The sequence below is a fragment of the Zeugodacus cucurbitae genome, chromosome 4, assembly GCF_028554725.1.
Source record: "Zeugodacus cucurbitae isolate PBARC_wt_2022May chromosome 4, idZeuCucr1.2, whole genome shotgun sequence".
NCBI lineage: Eukaryota > Metazoa > Arthropoda > Insecta > Diptera > Tephritidae > Zeugodacus > Zeugodacus cucurbitae.
In genome coordinates this window covers 12765236-12780134 of record NC_071669.1, presented here as the reverse complement: position 1 = coordinate 12780134, position 14899 = coordinate 12765236, and the positions used below count along the sequence as shown (strand labels likewise).

At 37.3% G+C, this 14899-nt stretch overlaps 1 protein-coding gene across 2 annotated transcripts in view; it reads left to right on the top strand.

Moving 5' to 3' along the window:
• Positions 1-9131: 9131 nt before the first annotated feature.
• LOC105210434 (protein TANC2) overlaps positions 9132-14899 on the top strand; it is a 134267-nt gene continuing 128499 nt past the window's right edge. The window contains exons 1-2 of one of the 2 annotated variants that reach the window (XM_011181395.3): positions 9132-9980; positions 10801-11972. In XM_011181395.3, the coding sequence (XP_011179697.2) occupies positions 9961-9980; positions 10801-11972 (1192 nt within the window). In that variant the 5' untranslated portion in view covers positions 9132-9960. The remainder of the gene's footprint in view (positions 9981-10800; positions 11973-14899) is intronic. The other variant, XM_029044903.2, reaches the window with a different exon arrangement.

Here is a 14899-nt window from a genome sequence, read left to right as displayed (position 1 = left end):
TATTTTATTATATTTACCTTACAACCATTTACCAACCAAACCAACCATTCTAAAACTAGATTTAATAAACAAATTACTAACCTAAAAACGTACCATGTAACAATAATGAAAACGAAGCAACAACAACACAAATGCCATACAATTTTTAATTTTCTTGCAATAATTAATTCAAAATTCATTAAAAAATAATTAACTTAAAAAAAATAAAATTAAAACTGCACCTCATCAATTAACAAGTAAAACTTTAATTCAATTACGAATAATTAAAAAAGATTAATCAAATTTTAGTATATAAATGTATTTTAATTGTTCTCCAACATAACGCAAATGTAAATTATCCAAATTCAATTTAATTATAGTTAACGGTGAAGTAATGATTACAAGTAGCTCCCTATAAATACACAGCATTATGAAAATTAAAAAAATAATAAATAACTGTAAAGGATTTTTGGGAACACTATTGCATAATTATTAAAAAATTGATATTAAATAAAAACAAATTATTACGTTTCCCTTACCTTTTTCGAAAATGCTCCCTATATGCTGTATAAGGCTATATAGAGATAGTAAGAAGAAGCATATAAATACATATGTAGATTAATAAACTCTGTATATGTATTAAATACGAGAAAAAAATAATAAAAATAAATTCAACTATATATACTGATTAACTGTAGAAATATTAATGAGCGTAAAAATATAAGAGAGTATTAATGAGTGTATTTAAAAGGTCTGCAGATTTGAAGATTTTGAAGGCCGTGATAAATTGAAGGACGTGCTGCAATAAGCGAGAGAGAGAGAGAGAGAGAGAGAAGGATTTGTATTTGAAGATAGCGCGTAAACCCGTCCACAACCTTTCTCTCTCTGTGGAATTATCGGAGTGAAGGCATATAAGATCTCGGAGTTGCTTCTCGACGAATATAATATAATTATATCATGGATCAGTTATGTCACAGAAAAAGTCAACATAAGATCTGGATCAACTGTTTAACCGGCTTCCAGCTTAATCAAATACCTCGAAAATATTCTGGCTAAAATCAGAATCACTCTTGCCAACAGGTGCTACTTTGGACTGATTAGACCATTGAAAAGGGAAGTCCTCTCTCAACGCTTATTTATTCCCGTCCTGCTTTATGGTGCAGAAGCGTGGACGATGTCAACATCAGATGAGACGACTCATGGGGTTTTCGAGAGAAAAGTTTTGCGCAAGATTTATGGTCGTCTGAACATTGGAAACGGCGAATACCGCAGACGATGGAACGATGAGCTGTACGAGTTATACGACGACATTGACGTAGTTCAGCAAATAAAAAGAAAGCGGCTACTCTCATGCTGTTAGAATTGCCAAAAACACTCCAGCTTTGAAAAGGTCCGATTCATTACCCGGGGTGGAAGCAGAGGAAGAGTAAGACCTCCACTCCGTTGAAAAGATCAAGTGGAGAGCGACATGTGATTTCTAACTGGCGCAAAATTGTGAGGGAAAGTGAAGAGTGGCACGCTATTGTCGATTCGGCTATAAACGAATAAACGGTTGCCACGCCAATTACATACATACATTCAGACTAAACTCAAATCTTATACAAAACATCCTGCGGATCCTGTATCCTACAAACATGCATTTTACAGAACGTCGACTTTCCTTTTGAATGATGTCCTCGGAGTCAAGCTGGAGGGATCCTCTAGGCTCTCGGATATTATTATAAAAACCTGAATTTTACAGTACGTCGACTTTAATTGGATGATGGCCTCGTAATCAAATAATAATATACCCAAATAAGTGTTCTTCAAGGCGTCTTCTTATGACTAATTATCCTGAAATGTTTAGCTCTCTTGACTTGGTGACAACACATTAATTCACAGAAAAAAGTTTCGGAACATCCGTTACAACAACAACAACCATTTATACCAAAAATATATATAGAGTTTGGTTATAGTTCTCTATTAAAGAAGGTGTGACCTCAGGAGGATGGGGTCACGTGTAGAAGTTCACGTAAGTGAAGAAAGTTCTTGACTCTCATTCACTTGGGAGTGGCCAGGAACGATTATTTTGCATGTGGCTCAAGCAGCTCAGGACTTCCGGTCTTAGACCAAGTATCCTCGGGGTAGCCAACAGACATCCGTTTGGAGGCGAGCTAAAGTGAGAAGGCGAACCCCGCGTACGCGATTGTGCGTAGGATTTGGGACCCACCACATGAAAAAAACTCCAATGAAAAGGAAGCAACAGCCTCGGACCTCAGCCCTGCTAATCGCTATATTATCAAAGAAGAAAAGTAGTTGAAGAAAGAAGTCAAATACATACAGATTAATCTAAAAGTATTTGAAGCGAAAAAAATACATAACCCAACTTTCTAAGCTTATCTTCGTTTTATATAACAAATCTGAATTCTTATGCAAACATCTGGATTACTTTGGTATTTCAAAAACTATTTTTTTATGAAGTTCAAGAGAAGAACTGTCATTGAAGGACTTCTGATTCCGAATACGACTTTTTTCTAAGATCAAACTTACGAATGATTTCCTAAAATCAAATCCATAATCCATCGGACCAACAGAGATCGATAAAAACTAAGCCTTTCAAATAAACTTCCAGTTTCTTCACACTCGTACGCTTTGGTCAAACTGTACTTTACCACTGGTACTTCAGTCAAGATCGTTTTACAAGTTCCCACCCAACTGAAGTACCGCACTTCCTCCAACTAACTGCACATATTCAACACCTTTGACACTTCAAATATTAATTATATTAACTTGAACCGCCTCCAAACAAATCGAGTTCAATGAATTATGTGGGAAGTGATGCTCACAGCTTTCGATGCTTGTGTTTCAACAGTGCTCTTCTTTCTTGTTTTAATTGCTCAGCTTGAGTGAAGCTATCTGTCAGAAGCGATTGTCACAAATCATATGCATCGTTAGCAATAACAAGCGCTTGGCGACAACAACAAACCACCCCTAGGTGCATGTGATTTGACGACGTTAACGGATCTCTTTCACCAGCTAGCTACGCCAACACATAGCAACACTTAAGCGCCCGAATTTATGAGTTGAGAGCAACATGTGGCGTTCGTTGGTGGTTGCCGCGTTGAGGTAAGCAACTGTTGCAGCTTGTCAGCAGCGGTGACAAACACAAACGGAAGAAATATGCTTGTTTTTGAAACACTCGATTGGAAATTACAAATAAAATAGAATTCGTTTCGTGCGGCTCTACGAAAGTACAGCACGCACCGGATTTCGAAATACACGTTTCTATGCGTGTTCTTGCAGAGCGCTAAGTCTGAGTCTGTGTCGCGATTGTCGGCGGCGATCGACAGCAACAGTGGCGGATCATTGACACTTTCAGGTAAGTAGTTGTGTATCGAAGTGTGCGTCGAAAGCAATCTTGTTTCGAAGTCTGTTTTGAGTTTGTGGATTTCCGATTTTTGTTTTGCTACACACTTTTGTCACTGATCTTGAGTCGCGATCGCCAGCGTTTGGTAAAGCGCTGAGCATCACATACACGTGATGTATCGCTGGTTGTGGCACAGATGTGCATGTTGCAACAGCATGTTGCATGTTGTTGTTTGTGTAGCGTCTGCGCGCTTCATTGATCACTTTTCCTTTTGAGCTGCGGACAGACAGACAGTCAGTTTGTCTTTATTTTAGTATATTATGTAGTTGCTTCCGCGGCTCTCATTTGCGCGCGCATGTCACCCATTATTCACCATTGTTGTTTTTGACTTTACCTCTCAGGTTAATGAACTGCTCAGTGCTCCGCATGTTGTGCGCCTGCGTGACTGTGTCGATATTACATTATCCTGTTCCTGTTATTGTTGTCTTGTGATTAATTTTGCCTTAATCCTGTCCGTTGTTTTGCTTTCTCCGTCCGTTTCCTTTAATTTTCGAACTCAGCATCCAGTGGTTGTCTTTGCTGGTGTCGGGATTAAGGTGAATGGACTGTAGGATGTATGTATGAGTGTAAGGCTGTCGATGAAATCAAAGTTGTTGTCACGTGATTGAATAAAATATATACACACTGTCACATATGCTGCTAAGTGTTTCACAGAGGTAAATGACCTATGGGTAAGAATCGAACAATCAATGCGGGCAGAAGAAGTGCTTTGAGAAGTATTGTTATACGTTGTCCTTTTATAGCTGGACTTATGACGTTTAAGCCCGACCGCATAACCTACTAGAGACTTTGTTTAAGAAGTAATAGATAAATTGAGAAAGCTTTAGAAATGTAATTAATACCTTGGAACCTCATACACCTTCTCTGCGACGGAACTGTCGTGGCGGAATCGGGAAGTGCAAAAGCACTTCGTAAGGTCAGCAGGTGTATCCCACAAGGTTGTGTACTCTCCCCGCAATTCCTCACATAGCGCATGTGGATAACGTTGGCAGGTACCTTACAGCAAAAGCTGCTATTAGACACAGAGAAACCCGGTCCAAGAAGGGGTCCAAGCCGAGACATTCAGAAATTCTCTGTAACTTCGACTTCATCCTTGCAGGAGTTTTTGGGCATCACAATGGACCGGCACCTTTAGCTGTCCAAGTGGGAGCCATCTCGAAATCTGATCGAAGATCGATCTAATCTAACCTAATGTACACAAATTTACCAACGGTCAAGGACACCAACATTGTAAAAAACCCCGATCACGTGGCCTCTCATAATGTAAACAAACCCGAAAATTGTAATATTTAGAGGAGGTACTTGAAGTTTGGTTTTGAGGATTACATTTGTAGGCGGCAAGTTTCAGGAGTAGCGAAATCAACAGATTTTGACATCAGTGCTAATTTTGAGGCAAAATCTTATTCCATTGTCAGTAGGACCCACCCATGGGTTCGATATGCTGTAAAAATTTGTAATAGTTGTAAATATGTTTTGTTGTGTTTGCGAAAATAATTTCTGAACCATTTGGAGCAGCCGATTTTTCCTGGTTATAAATTAAATTTACAACAGATTCGGCTTTCATGCGAACAGAGATGAAGACTTTAGAGATTTGTTGATCTCTTCAAAGAGAGAGAGAGAGAGAAAGAAGGAGAGAGAGAGAGAGAGAATAATAGAGATACAGACTTACTAAGGATAGTAGTCTAAGTGTCTAAGAACTAATGTCTGTTGGACCGGTAGTTCAAAGTTCGGCTTGAAGTTTATCGTCAGATTTGAAGAATTACTCGTATAATAGTACAATGCGAACTGGGGTGATTAAATAGAAAAAAAAACACACGAATATTTACATTAAAGTATTAGGACTAACAAAAATGCTTTCTGGAGTATTATGGATCATTCTCAGGTGAGTAGTATTCTTCAATTACTGATAAGTGAATTCCATTCCACTAGAGATACAAAAAGGTATGGATAAGGCAGATAAATATGGAGATTTTGCAGATGAACTTGAGGGGCGTGAGGGGCGACATCTTGCAGTCATTCTACCGAAATGCCTGATAAAATTTTTAATAGTTCTCGTATCTCTAAATTTGCAGAAATCTTCATATTAACAAGTTCTGAAAACAACAATCTTGCAACTTTATTACCCTCCAATTTTAGTAGGCACATTCCAAAGTCCGCTAATGCAACAAAGTGCATTCCATGCCACGTCCGTCGTCGTCCAGCTAGACGAAAATGTGTCTGTCCGACGTCTGGCCTGTGGCTTTTGACTATTTTTGGCACACGGTATTTGGCAAAGTGTTTAAAAGTACACACTAGATGGAGGCATACAAATCACAAAAACGGGGAGCTAACAATAACAATAACAACAAATGCATTGCAGCTAGCGAGCAAGCAGTCGAAGGAAGCCAAACGAAGAAGAAGAAGTTTGCGTGTTTAGACGCTGACGCAACGCTGATCACTGCAACTAAACTGCAGCAGCGGATGCAAATGCGGGGACTGCGGCCACTAATGCTGTTGCTGCAGCGGCGTTGTCTACTTCTACTCATTATGGTGCGTGCCAAGGCTACTTGTACTCAGTTGCTGACTTTAGGGGGTTGTTGCTGCCGCTTGCTGCTGCTGTTGTGGCGACTGTCAAGATCACTGCGATCGTTTAACGGATGCGTTGCTGCTGCTTCTGAGATTGCCGTTGCACACATAGTACGGTTCGGCTGCACTTTTTGATTGTTGCATTCCAAATTGGAACGTTGACGCGCACGCTTGCGATCGGTAAACACACAAATTCGGTGCGCTATTTATTGATCGTGCGATAACGGTGACTAATTACTGTGTGGATATTCGACTTTACATACAGTTTAAATATAAATTTGGAATGTTGTGCTAGAAGTTAAAGTGATCGTAAGAACTAAACTCGAATTTCGGGAAATCAAGTGTGTTACTAAAAAGTGGATAGAACTGTTTAATAGTATTAAGTAACTGTGCTTAAGTTGCTAAAGGAACTAATTAAAAAATATAAAAAAATAGTTTAGAAAAATTTTTTAAATCTCAAAACCATAATAAAAAAAAACTATACAAACAACACAAAAAAAAATACAAAAAAATATTAAATAAAAAATAAAAATATCTAACGGTTCCTAATAATGTGCATAAATACTTAAATAATTCCTGATTGTTCCATGCATTTATCTAAATACCAAAGATATACTGTGCCAAAAGTGTTTGAACCTAATTTTATAATAAAAGTGTTAAGTTTTTAATGTTAAGTATTTGTAAAATAAAAACACCTACCAAACTACATATAAAACTGGAGGAGTTCATTAAAAATAATAAAATTTTAAAGTTGTCTGAGGTAAGTTGTATATAATGGATAGCAATAACATTGAAACCCCAATAATTCTTCGGTGAAAGAACACTAGACGTTTTTAAATGAGGAAGATAGAGAACGAAAGAGAGAGGGAGAGCCTGAGAGAGAAAAGGGAGCTATGGGCCTCCTATATCAACAATAGTTTTAATATTTTTGTTTTTGTAACGATTATCTAGTTTTTCTGGTCGGGAGCTTGTGATCTAGCGTACAAAGAGATAAAACAAGTTTTTTTTAAATCGCACTTTCGAACTAACCAAACTTTTTGAAGAACTCTTTCTTGAGAGAGACATTCTTTGTAAAGATTCTTTTCGGAAATATTGTGTATATAATAGTTATTATACAATCTCAGAATCTCTGAATTATTAACTCTAAGATTTTAGACGGAACAAAATTAATGAAGAATTGTAAGTTTCTCGATGAATCCACACATAAACACGAGGAGTATCGTCATTGTTTACATAACCATAGCTAAATCCCAAGTAGTTGTAGAACTATTTTTAGCGCTAGATTACTTTTCAAAACACTTGTATTGTAAAAACCGACTTGAAATTGCTTAATGGTATAGACACACGAAAACTGAACTTCTTTCTTTTCTAGAAACTTACTTATGCATAAATCCGAGGTGGCAACAACCAAAGGCTTTCTTTAACGAGAAATTCACTTCCAACAATATTGAAAGCAATACATTAAGCGAATAACTTCAACATAGTTCACAGATAAATAATCTTTAGCACTCCATTTCGAAATATATCAGATAATACTCGAAATTCACACTTTATATTGGCATCACTCTTAAAAGACGTTTCCAAAACCACCCAAATTCAAGTTCAAATCTTATCATTCGATTTCATACACACTTTCCTTAATTCATTTCCGCCAGCTATTAGATTTCCGCCTTCCCACTCACTTAATAACACATTATAATATATATAAATTGACATACATACTTACATACAAACACATGTGTGTTCCTAGCGCTTCCTCACTCATTCACTTTCACACATTTTCCCCAAGTATGTAAGCGATCAAGTTCAACGCCATCTCAGCAGCAAGAAAAATTATCTATTGCAGCAACTGTTAGTCCCCTTAGCTACACGTCAGCTCCAGCCCCACCACCAAATTTCCCGTTAGTATTGCACCAAAGTCCGCCACTAACAACTAGAAGAAAAAGTGCACAAGAATGACAAAACAAAAAGTGGCAAAGTATAAACGTGTGACGCAGTGCTAGCACAAAAATAAAAACAAAAGCAAACCAACAACAACATCAAATCGAAAGTAGTTCAATGCGCGAAGTCAGTGTGCTTTGTTGTTGTTTTGATTATAGTTTGTGCATTGTTCGCTGGGGTTCTGTGTGTCGTTGCAACGCTGACTATCACCAACACTAACACCACCACCACACAAATGTCCCTGTCATTGTTGTTGTTGCTATTTTAGCCCCGTCTGGCTGGTAGCGACGCGCGTTGCTATCACTCAACGATTGCCTATCTTTGCACGCGCCTCGCTATTTTCGGCAACTGGCTGACTTCTGTTGTAGTACTAGTTGCTAGTTCGTGGCAGCGTTTTTCTCAACCCAAAGGCATTTCCATGCAAGGGAAAACACTCGAGCGGTTAGATGGTTGACGTAGAAATTTTGTGTTTATTTTCTTTTGTGTGCGTTAATGGCTCTGTGTGTGTGTTGTTTATTTTGCAACTGGGAAAATGTGAAACACTGCGAGAAAATATTGAAAATCTCGTCGTTAGAGTGAAAATGTATCCGGATATATATGAAATCATGAACTAGGCACTCAACCGATAACGGATGATAGACTGATAGACTAACGGAAGATTATAATCCGCCGAGTAAATTCTAATTAGAAAAAGAAATATAAGCTCACACCACGGATATGATTGAAACATAACCTCAAACTTTAGCTTACATAATTACATCCTGTCACATTAAAGTCATGAGGAAATAAAAGGGTTGCCAAAGTTAGTGAATTTAGGAATTCAGAGTCTGTTTGGACCCAATTGGCACGAGTTAACACTACAGGTACGTAAAACGCGAGGAAGATTGAAAAAACAAGAATTTTGAGGAAGAAATATCCATTTTGTGTAAAGCTGCAAGTTCTTGTTGGAAATCATTTCAACCAGTGCAATATTATTGCACCATACTTCTTGTTGGACTTCTAGTTAGTGTTGTAAACGTTAAACAATTTGTAAATGAGATTTAACTTTAAAATATACTAAGAATTGTTTTAGGATATTAAATTATATTTTCTCCATCTATTTCCTCTCTTCCTGACTACATCTCCCAAAAAAATTTATACACAAAACAAAACACCAAAAATTTATAACCACCTGATTTGTACTTTCACGTTTCCCAACACTGTCAAACAACTATTTCGCGCCGTGTAAAAAACACAAAAATTCCTATAAGTTTATACAATGTTTTATGTATTTCTAAAGGAACGTGCCTTTTCGCTTATATTTTCCTATAAACATTTTGACGTTGTTTATTTATAACATTCGCGTATATGTATGTGTGTGCGGCACAAAAATCTTCAAATGCATCGGCATGACTGCATCCAGCGCAGCAAACGACAACTGCGGCACTCAAGACAAGCGGCGTTCTAGACGCTAAAAATATATCAACCACATTGGAAAGAACATCATTGCCGCCCCAATGCATTGGGAGCATTAGAATGTGCAGCTATAGGCTTGCGCAAACGCCAAACCAAAACGCGACGTGTCGGTAAAGCGGGTGCGCCGCGGCAGTCAACTAAACACACTAAATACACCGTCAACAGTGCAATGACATTGCTAGAAGATGTGTAATATGGTTGTAGTGTAGCGACACGCGTGCGCTCCTTGGTAAATGGAAAATGACAACTTGCGGGCAACAGGAAAAACTATAATGTAGGAACTGTGTCTATCGCCTGCGCTGCCTGCAACATCATCAGCATCAATTGTAGCGTCAACGTCGCTGCGTTGCAGGGGGTTAGAAATACAGATTTACACATTTACTGCCTGTTGCCCACATTTATACTATTTCCTCGGAAGACAGCAGCTGCGCGTATAGCTGTTGGCTGCTGTGTTGTCATTTGAAAAGGAAGACTTCCGTCATAGAAATTCTTATTTCATTACGCATTCGCCAGCTAGGAGCGCATGAACTGCAATCATATGCGTGTGCTATACAACATTCAAGGGGAGTTTGTTCTTATTGGCAGCAACACACTTGTGTTGGGGGAGCTGTGGTATGACTGCATTGTTTGTGAGGTAATGATTTTTAATATGCACACACTCCTACATTTGGACAGCACAGCACGATTATTGCTTGTTGTCTCCTCATTTTTCTACCCTCAATATTTATAAGGTATCGCATATCGGCTATTGTTAATGTATATTTGTGTGTATGTAGTGACTTTTCATTATATTTTATGTTATTTATCTTTAAAGTGGTGTGAACTTGAGGATTTATGTCGAAAAGCTATTTGTTGTATTTGTTTAACACTTAAAATCTGGAAGATAGGAAAGTAATTTCGCTTTACTACAGTAGTGTGTTGAAAATATATTTTTAATTACACGCACAAAAGTGTATACATATGTACAAATTTACTCAAGACGAGTGCATGGACCCCCCATCGAAATGCACTTTTAGCAAGATTAATGACTTGATAAATGTAAAAATGCAAAGCTAGCACTGCACTGAGGCTTAGTTAGTAGGAAATTGTCTGTAGATTGCGATATGTAGAAATATATAGACGTGCACATATATATATTGCTTCTTCAAATGCGACACCTTACATATATTTGAGTTCATTGATCTTGATTTGGTTGACAATTTTACTTTTGCTTTTTGTGAAGTGATAAATCATGAAATTATAGTCTGAGTGATGGATTTACATATCATTTGGTATATATTGCAGTAGTAACACTAATTTGAGAGATTTTCAAGGTCACTAAATATACATTGTGGTGCTCAAAACAAGTATTTCATTATATTAATGGAAATAAGAAAAATAAAAAAAAAATGAACCTAACCTCAAAAATACCACTTAACTATCTTTTCATTAACCTTTCCCACTCTTCATTCCAGTGCTGTCCAAGTCATGTTCTCCGTAATTGATGCACAGTCTGTGCAGCATACTGGCAGTGATTGTGTGGATCATGTTGGCTTAAATAGTTCCTTCACATCGGATATTATGTCACAATCGTGCGAATCGGATGCCTCGTATCATATCTACAATGAATTGCAATATGCAACACAACAACAACAAGCGCAAATGCGTGTAGCACAACAACAATACGTACCAAAACAACTAACTTATCAACAACAACAACCGGCAACAACACCACCAGCAACCAGCAATGCTATACCAATACAAACTGGCATCATTTATGGCTTTCGTACGCGTCATCTTTCGTGCATTGAAGAGAATGATTCCGATTCCTTACACTCCACCTCAGTGCCGCAAACACTGGAAATGCTGAAAGATGTTGATGAGTGTTTTAAGCAATTGACCGTTGTTGGTGATGAACCCACCAATAATGTTGCAACGGTGAATTCGTTGCTAATGTCAGCGGTGGATGATGAAGATGATGATGGCATAACCATGATCGATGAGACGCGCCTCTATGATGTGGAATATTTTGATGAGTTGAGTGTTAGCAAGAATGAGCCTGCAGATGCAACGCTCGATATGAGTTACACCAGTCAAAATAGTGAAGAATATTGGCAGAGCACCACCTCGGAGCCGGTGCATATGGTGCAGCGCTCACATATCTATCAGCAACCTGATATAATGACCACTTCGTGCTATGGCGCTTTGAATACTTCGTTCGATAGTGAAAGTTCAGGACCGCCTGTCTATATGGGCACATCGACACCAACGAAGCAGAAGCTTACGAAAGTTTCGGCAGAGAAAGTGGAAGCGCTCTATGCTACGCCGGAGAAGCGTCGTGAACACAATCGTAGTTTCGATTCGCAAACAAGTTCGATTTATGGCGCAACCATTGGTGGTGGTGGTGGTGTGTTGAATGGCCTAGAGCAGCAAGTCAATGGTAATGCCGTTGGTTTGCCGAATGAAAGCATCTATTCGTTCTCGTTGAATTCGGGTGTGAGCGTCAATGAGATGTTGCAACAAATGTCATTGCCCATGGAGTTGGCTGTGATGAACTTAAATGGGTGTAATGGCGATGATAAGCACAATCCGGCTGAGGAATTAAGTGAGGAAATGGCGGCGAAATGTTTGAATGCAGCGCAAAATGGTGAGTCCAATTCAAGAATTTATTAATTTAAAGTTTAAACTTTATATATTTTATTATTTTGGAAATTTTAAAAAATTTTTTTCTAGAATTATTATTCTGGAAATTCTACGAATATCAGTTCGAGAAAAGTGTGTATAAGTGTTTATTTATAATAAATACATATATATATTTTAAAGTAAAGCCAATTGCTTTCGAAATAAAGTTCTTCACAATCCGTCTATCAGCGTCATCAAACCATTATTTAATACTATTTTTTCCAAAAATCACTATCATAAATATTACAGTTATAATTTCGAATCTGTAACTCATATCATAACTCAGAAGTGGTTAAACTGCCACTGAACATAATTTTTCATATCAGTAATATTCAATCATCAAGTATACCCTATAGGAAATTCTGTGCTTTTAACATAGAAAATTTGACAGGTTTTGGCAGTTGTGTGAGCTTATTAGTTGTCCATTCGCAGTATCAATTGTTGTTGTTATAGCGGTAGAAAAAAGAGTTGGCAGTCCTCAGTCGGATGAAAAGTAGGGTTAGATCCGCTTTCGTCGAATCGACTGCCGTGGTAATAGATTCAATATAATTTTTAAGATATGATAATTAGTTTAGGATGAGTATAAAACTAAGGTCTCAATTCTGTAGATGGTTAATTCCAACTATGAAGAAAAATCCGACTCTGTTCCTGTTCCGTAAACCCGATAGTCTTCGAAACGAACCCATACAAGTAATTGCTTTTTCGGTCATTCAATGTTTCTTATTTTTTTTCGGTCACTCAAGATTTCTTGCAGACACTGCACATTCTTCAGCACATTTGTATGTCTAAGATTACGCAGTGTTTACATAAATGCCACTAGTTTGTACTGATTAACAGTAGACAAGCTTAAGAGTCGAGTAATAATGTTGCAAAAGATTAAAACCATTTACAGAATGTATAAAACTCATTAGGAGATACTAAAAAATGTTAGGAAAACGAATGTGGTAGCATAAAAAAATTTATATACGAGGGTGGATACTACGGAACCTAGTATTTGTTATATTTTTAAGGTTATGAATATGTGTTTTTGGTGTGGAGAAGAAGTTGAGCAGAAATTCGTACTTAATTTAGTTATAATCAATTGTTTTCAACTATGTCTGACAAAATGTTAGGTTAGGTGTTATTTTCAGAAATTTGGAAATGTTTTTAATTTTGTTTATTTATTTGAAATTAGTAAAGGTTGTGCAAAATATAGTTTAACATTAACAAATTAATTTAAAAAGCAACTCAGAGGAAGATTTATTCAAGAATTTTTAAAATAATATTTTTTTAATAACTAACCATTCGATATTTGCCGACTTAAGATCTTTATAATATAGTCCAAGCGCTTTGTCGTATCATAAGGGTCTTAGAGATCCATTAGGTGTATTCGGGTGTCACAAAGGACAGTCCGATCTGTCTAAGTGTGATGCTCTGCAGTTGAGGAGATCTACCCCTTAACATAACTTAACCTAAGCATTCCTTCGAAATAAACTTCTAATTTTGAAATATTTTTCTAGTATTAATATAAATGCTAATGTTCCAGAAAAAGGTGTTGATAACATTATTCGATAACTTGGTAATATACCTAGAGCAAAATGAATATTTCTTGTTCCTTAAACTTGCAAAATGGTGCTCGGTAGAGACATCATATTAATTTGGAACATTGTACCGTTATTTAGAAAGCTTTTTAAAGTGAAAACAATACTTTCTCTTATTAGAAATCTCAAACCCTTCAGTTTACGGTTGATATTAACAGTAATTTAGTATATTACCTTTTCTTGAATAACCCAAATATCAATGAGGCCACCCTCGTAAGTAATACTGAGAAAGCATGTAAGTGACTTGAGAATATTAAATGGCAATAATAACAAGAAGCTGACAACAAAAACAAACAAAATAGTGCAAAAACTGAGTGCAATTGCAACGCTGCGAACAACAACAACAACTATAATGGCAACAACAACTGTAATAACAACAAAAACTATAATAATAACAACTACAAAGACAACAACAACAACTAGAATAAAAGCAACAACAACAACAACTATAATGACAGCATCAACATATCATTACAAGCTATAATCTCAAGTGTAAATGAGCAAAATTATGAGTCATCAGCATTATGCGACAGTCAGGACCAACTAACTACGAGGTGAGAGACTCTTTAAGTCAAGTCAAGCGCACAACCAGTTAACCGGTCTACTAACTGAGCTCGTAAGCCATATAAAACTCGACATCATTACCTTTCATTTACTATATGTAAGTGTATGTATCTATATATGAGTGCACTTAGTTTCTGGATCAAAACTGGGGGCGCTTTGTGTTTTGGCACAAGTAGGCGACATTTGAACAAGCGCAAAAGAAGCTACACGAATCCTGTTACTGGCGTTGTAATGAAATTGCGCTTAATATGAACTTGCTTACCTATAATTATATATATTTCTGCACAACTTTAAAGTGCCAGCATAATATTAGACGGAGACCACTTTATGGCCGCGACTTCTTTCTAGGTATATATATTGTGTGTGTGCACCTCTTTCGTAAGATCGCCCTTTCGCATGCAGCACGATCATTATAATCATCATCATCACCACTGCAACAGCAGCAGACACCAGACAGTGCTAACAACAACAAAAAAAGAAACAACAACAAAGCAGTAAGACAATGCTAAAAGTCGCTAGAAGACTTGCAAGCGTTTGCATTGAAGCGTGTCTTCAGCGTCGCGTAGAACTTGTATACGCTCCGGTAGTCGGTTTGTTTGTTTACTCGACCAAACGGGAGGCTTGCAACCGGCCGGCTGATGACCGGTTGGTTGAATGTGTAGATGTATAAACAGTTTAACTGTGTTGCCACAAGTGGTGGTGCGATAATGATGCAGCAGGTATTATATCCATATGTTTGTGGTGATGT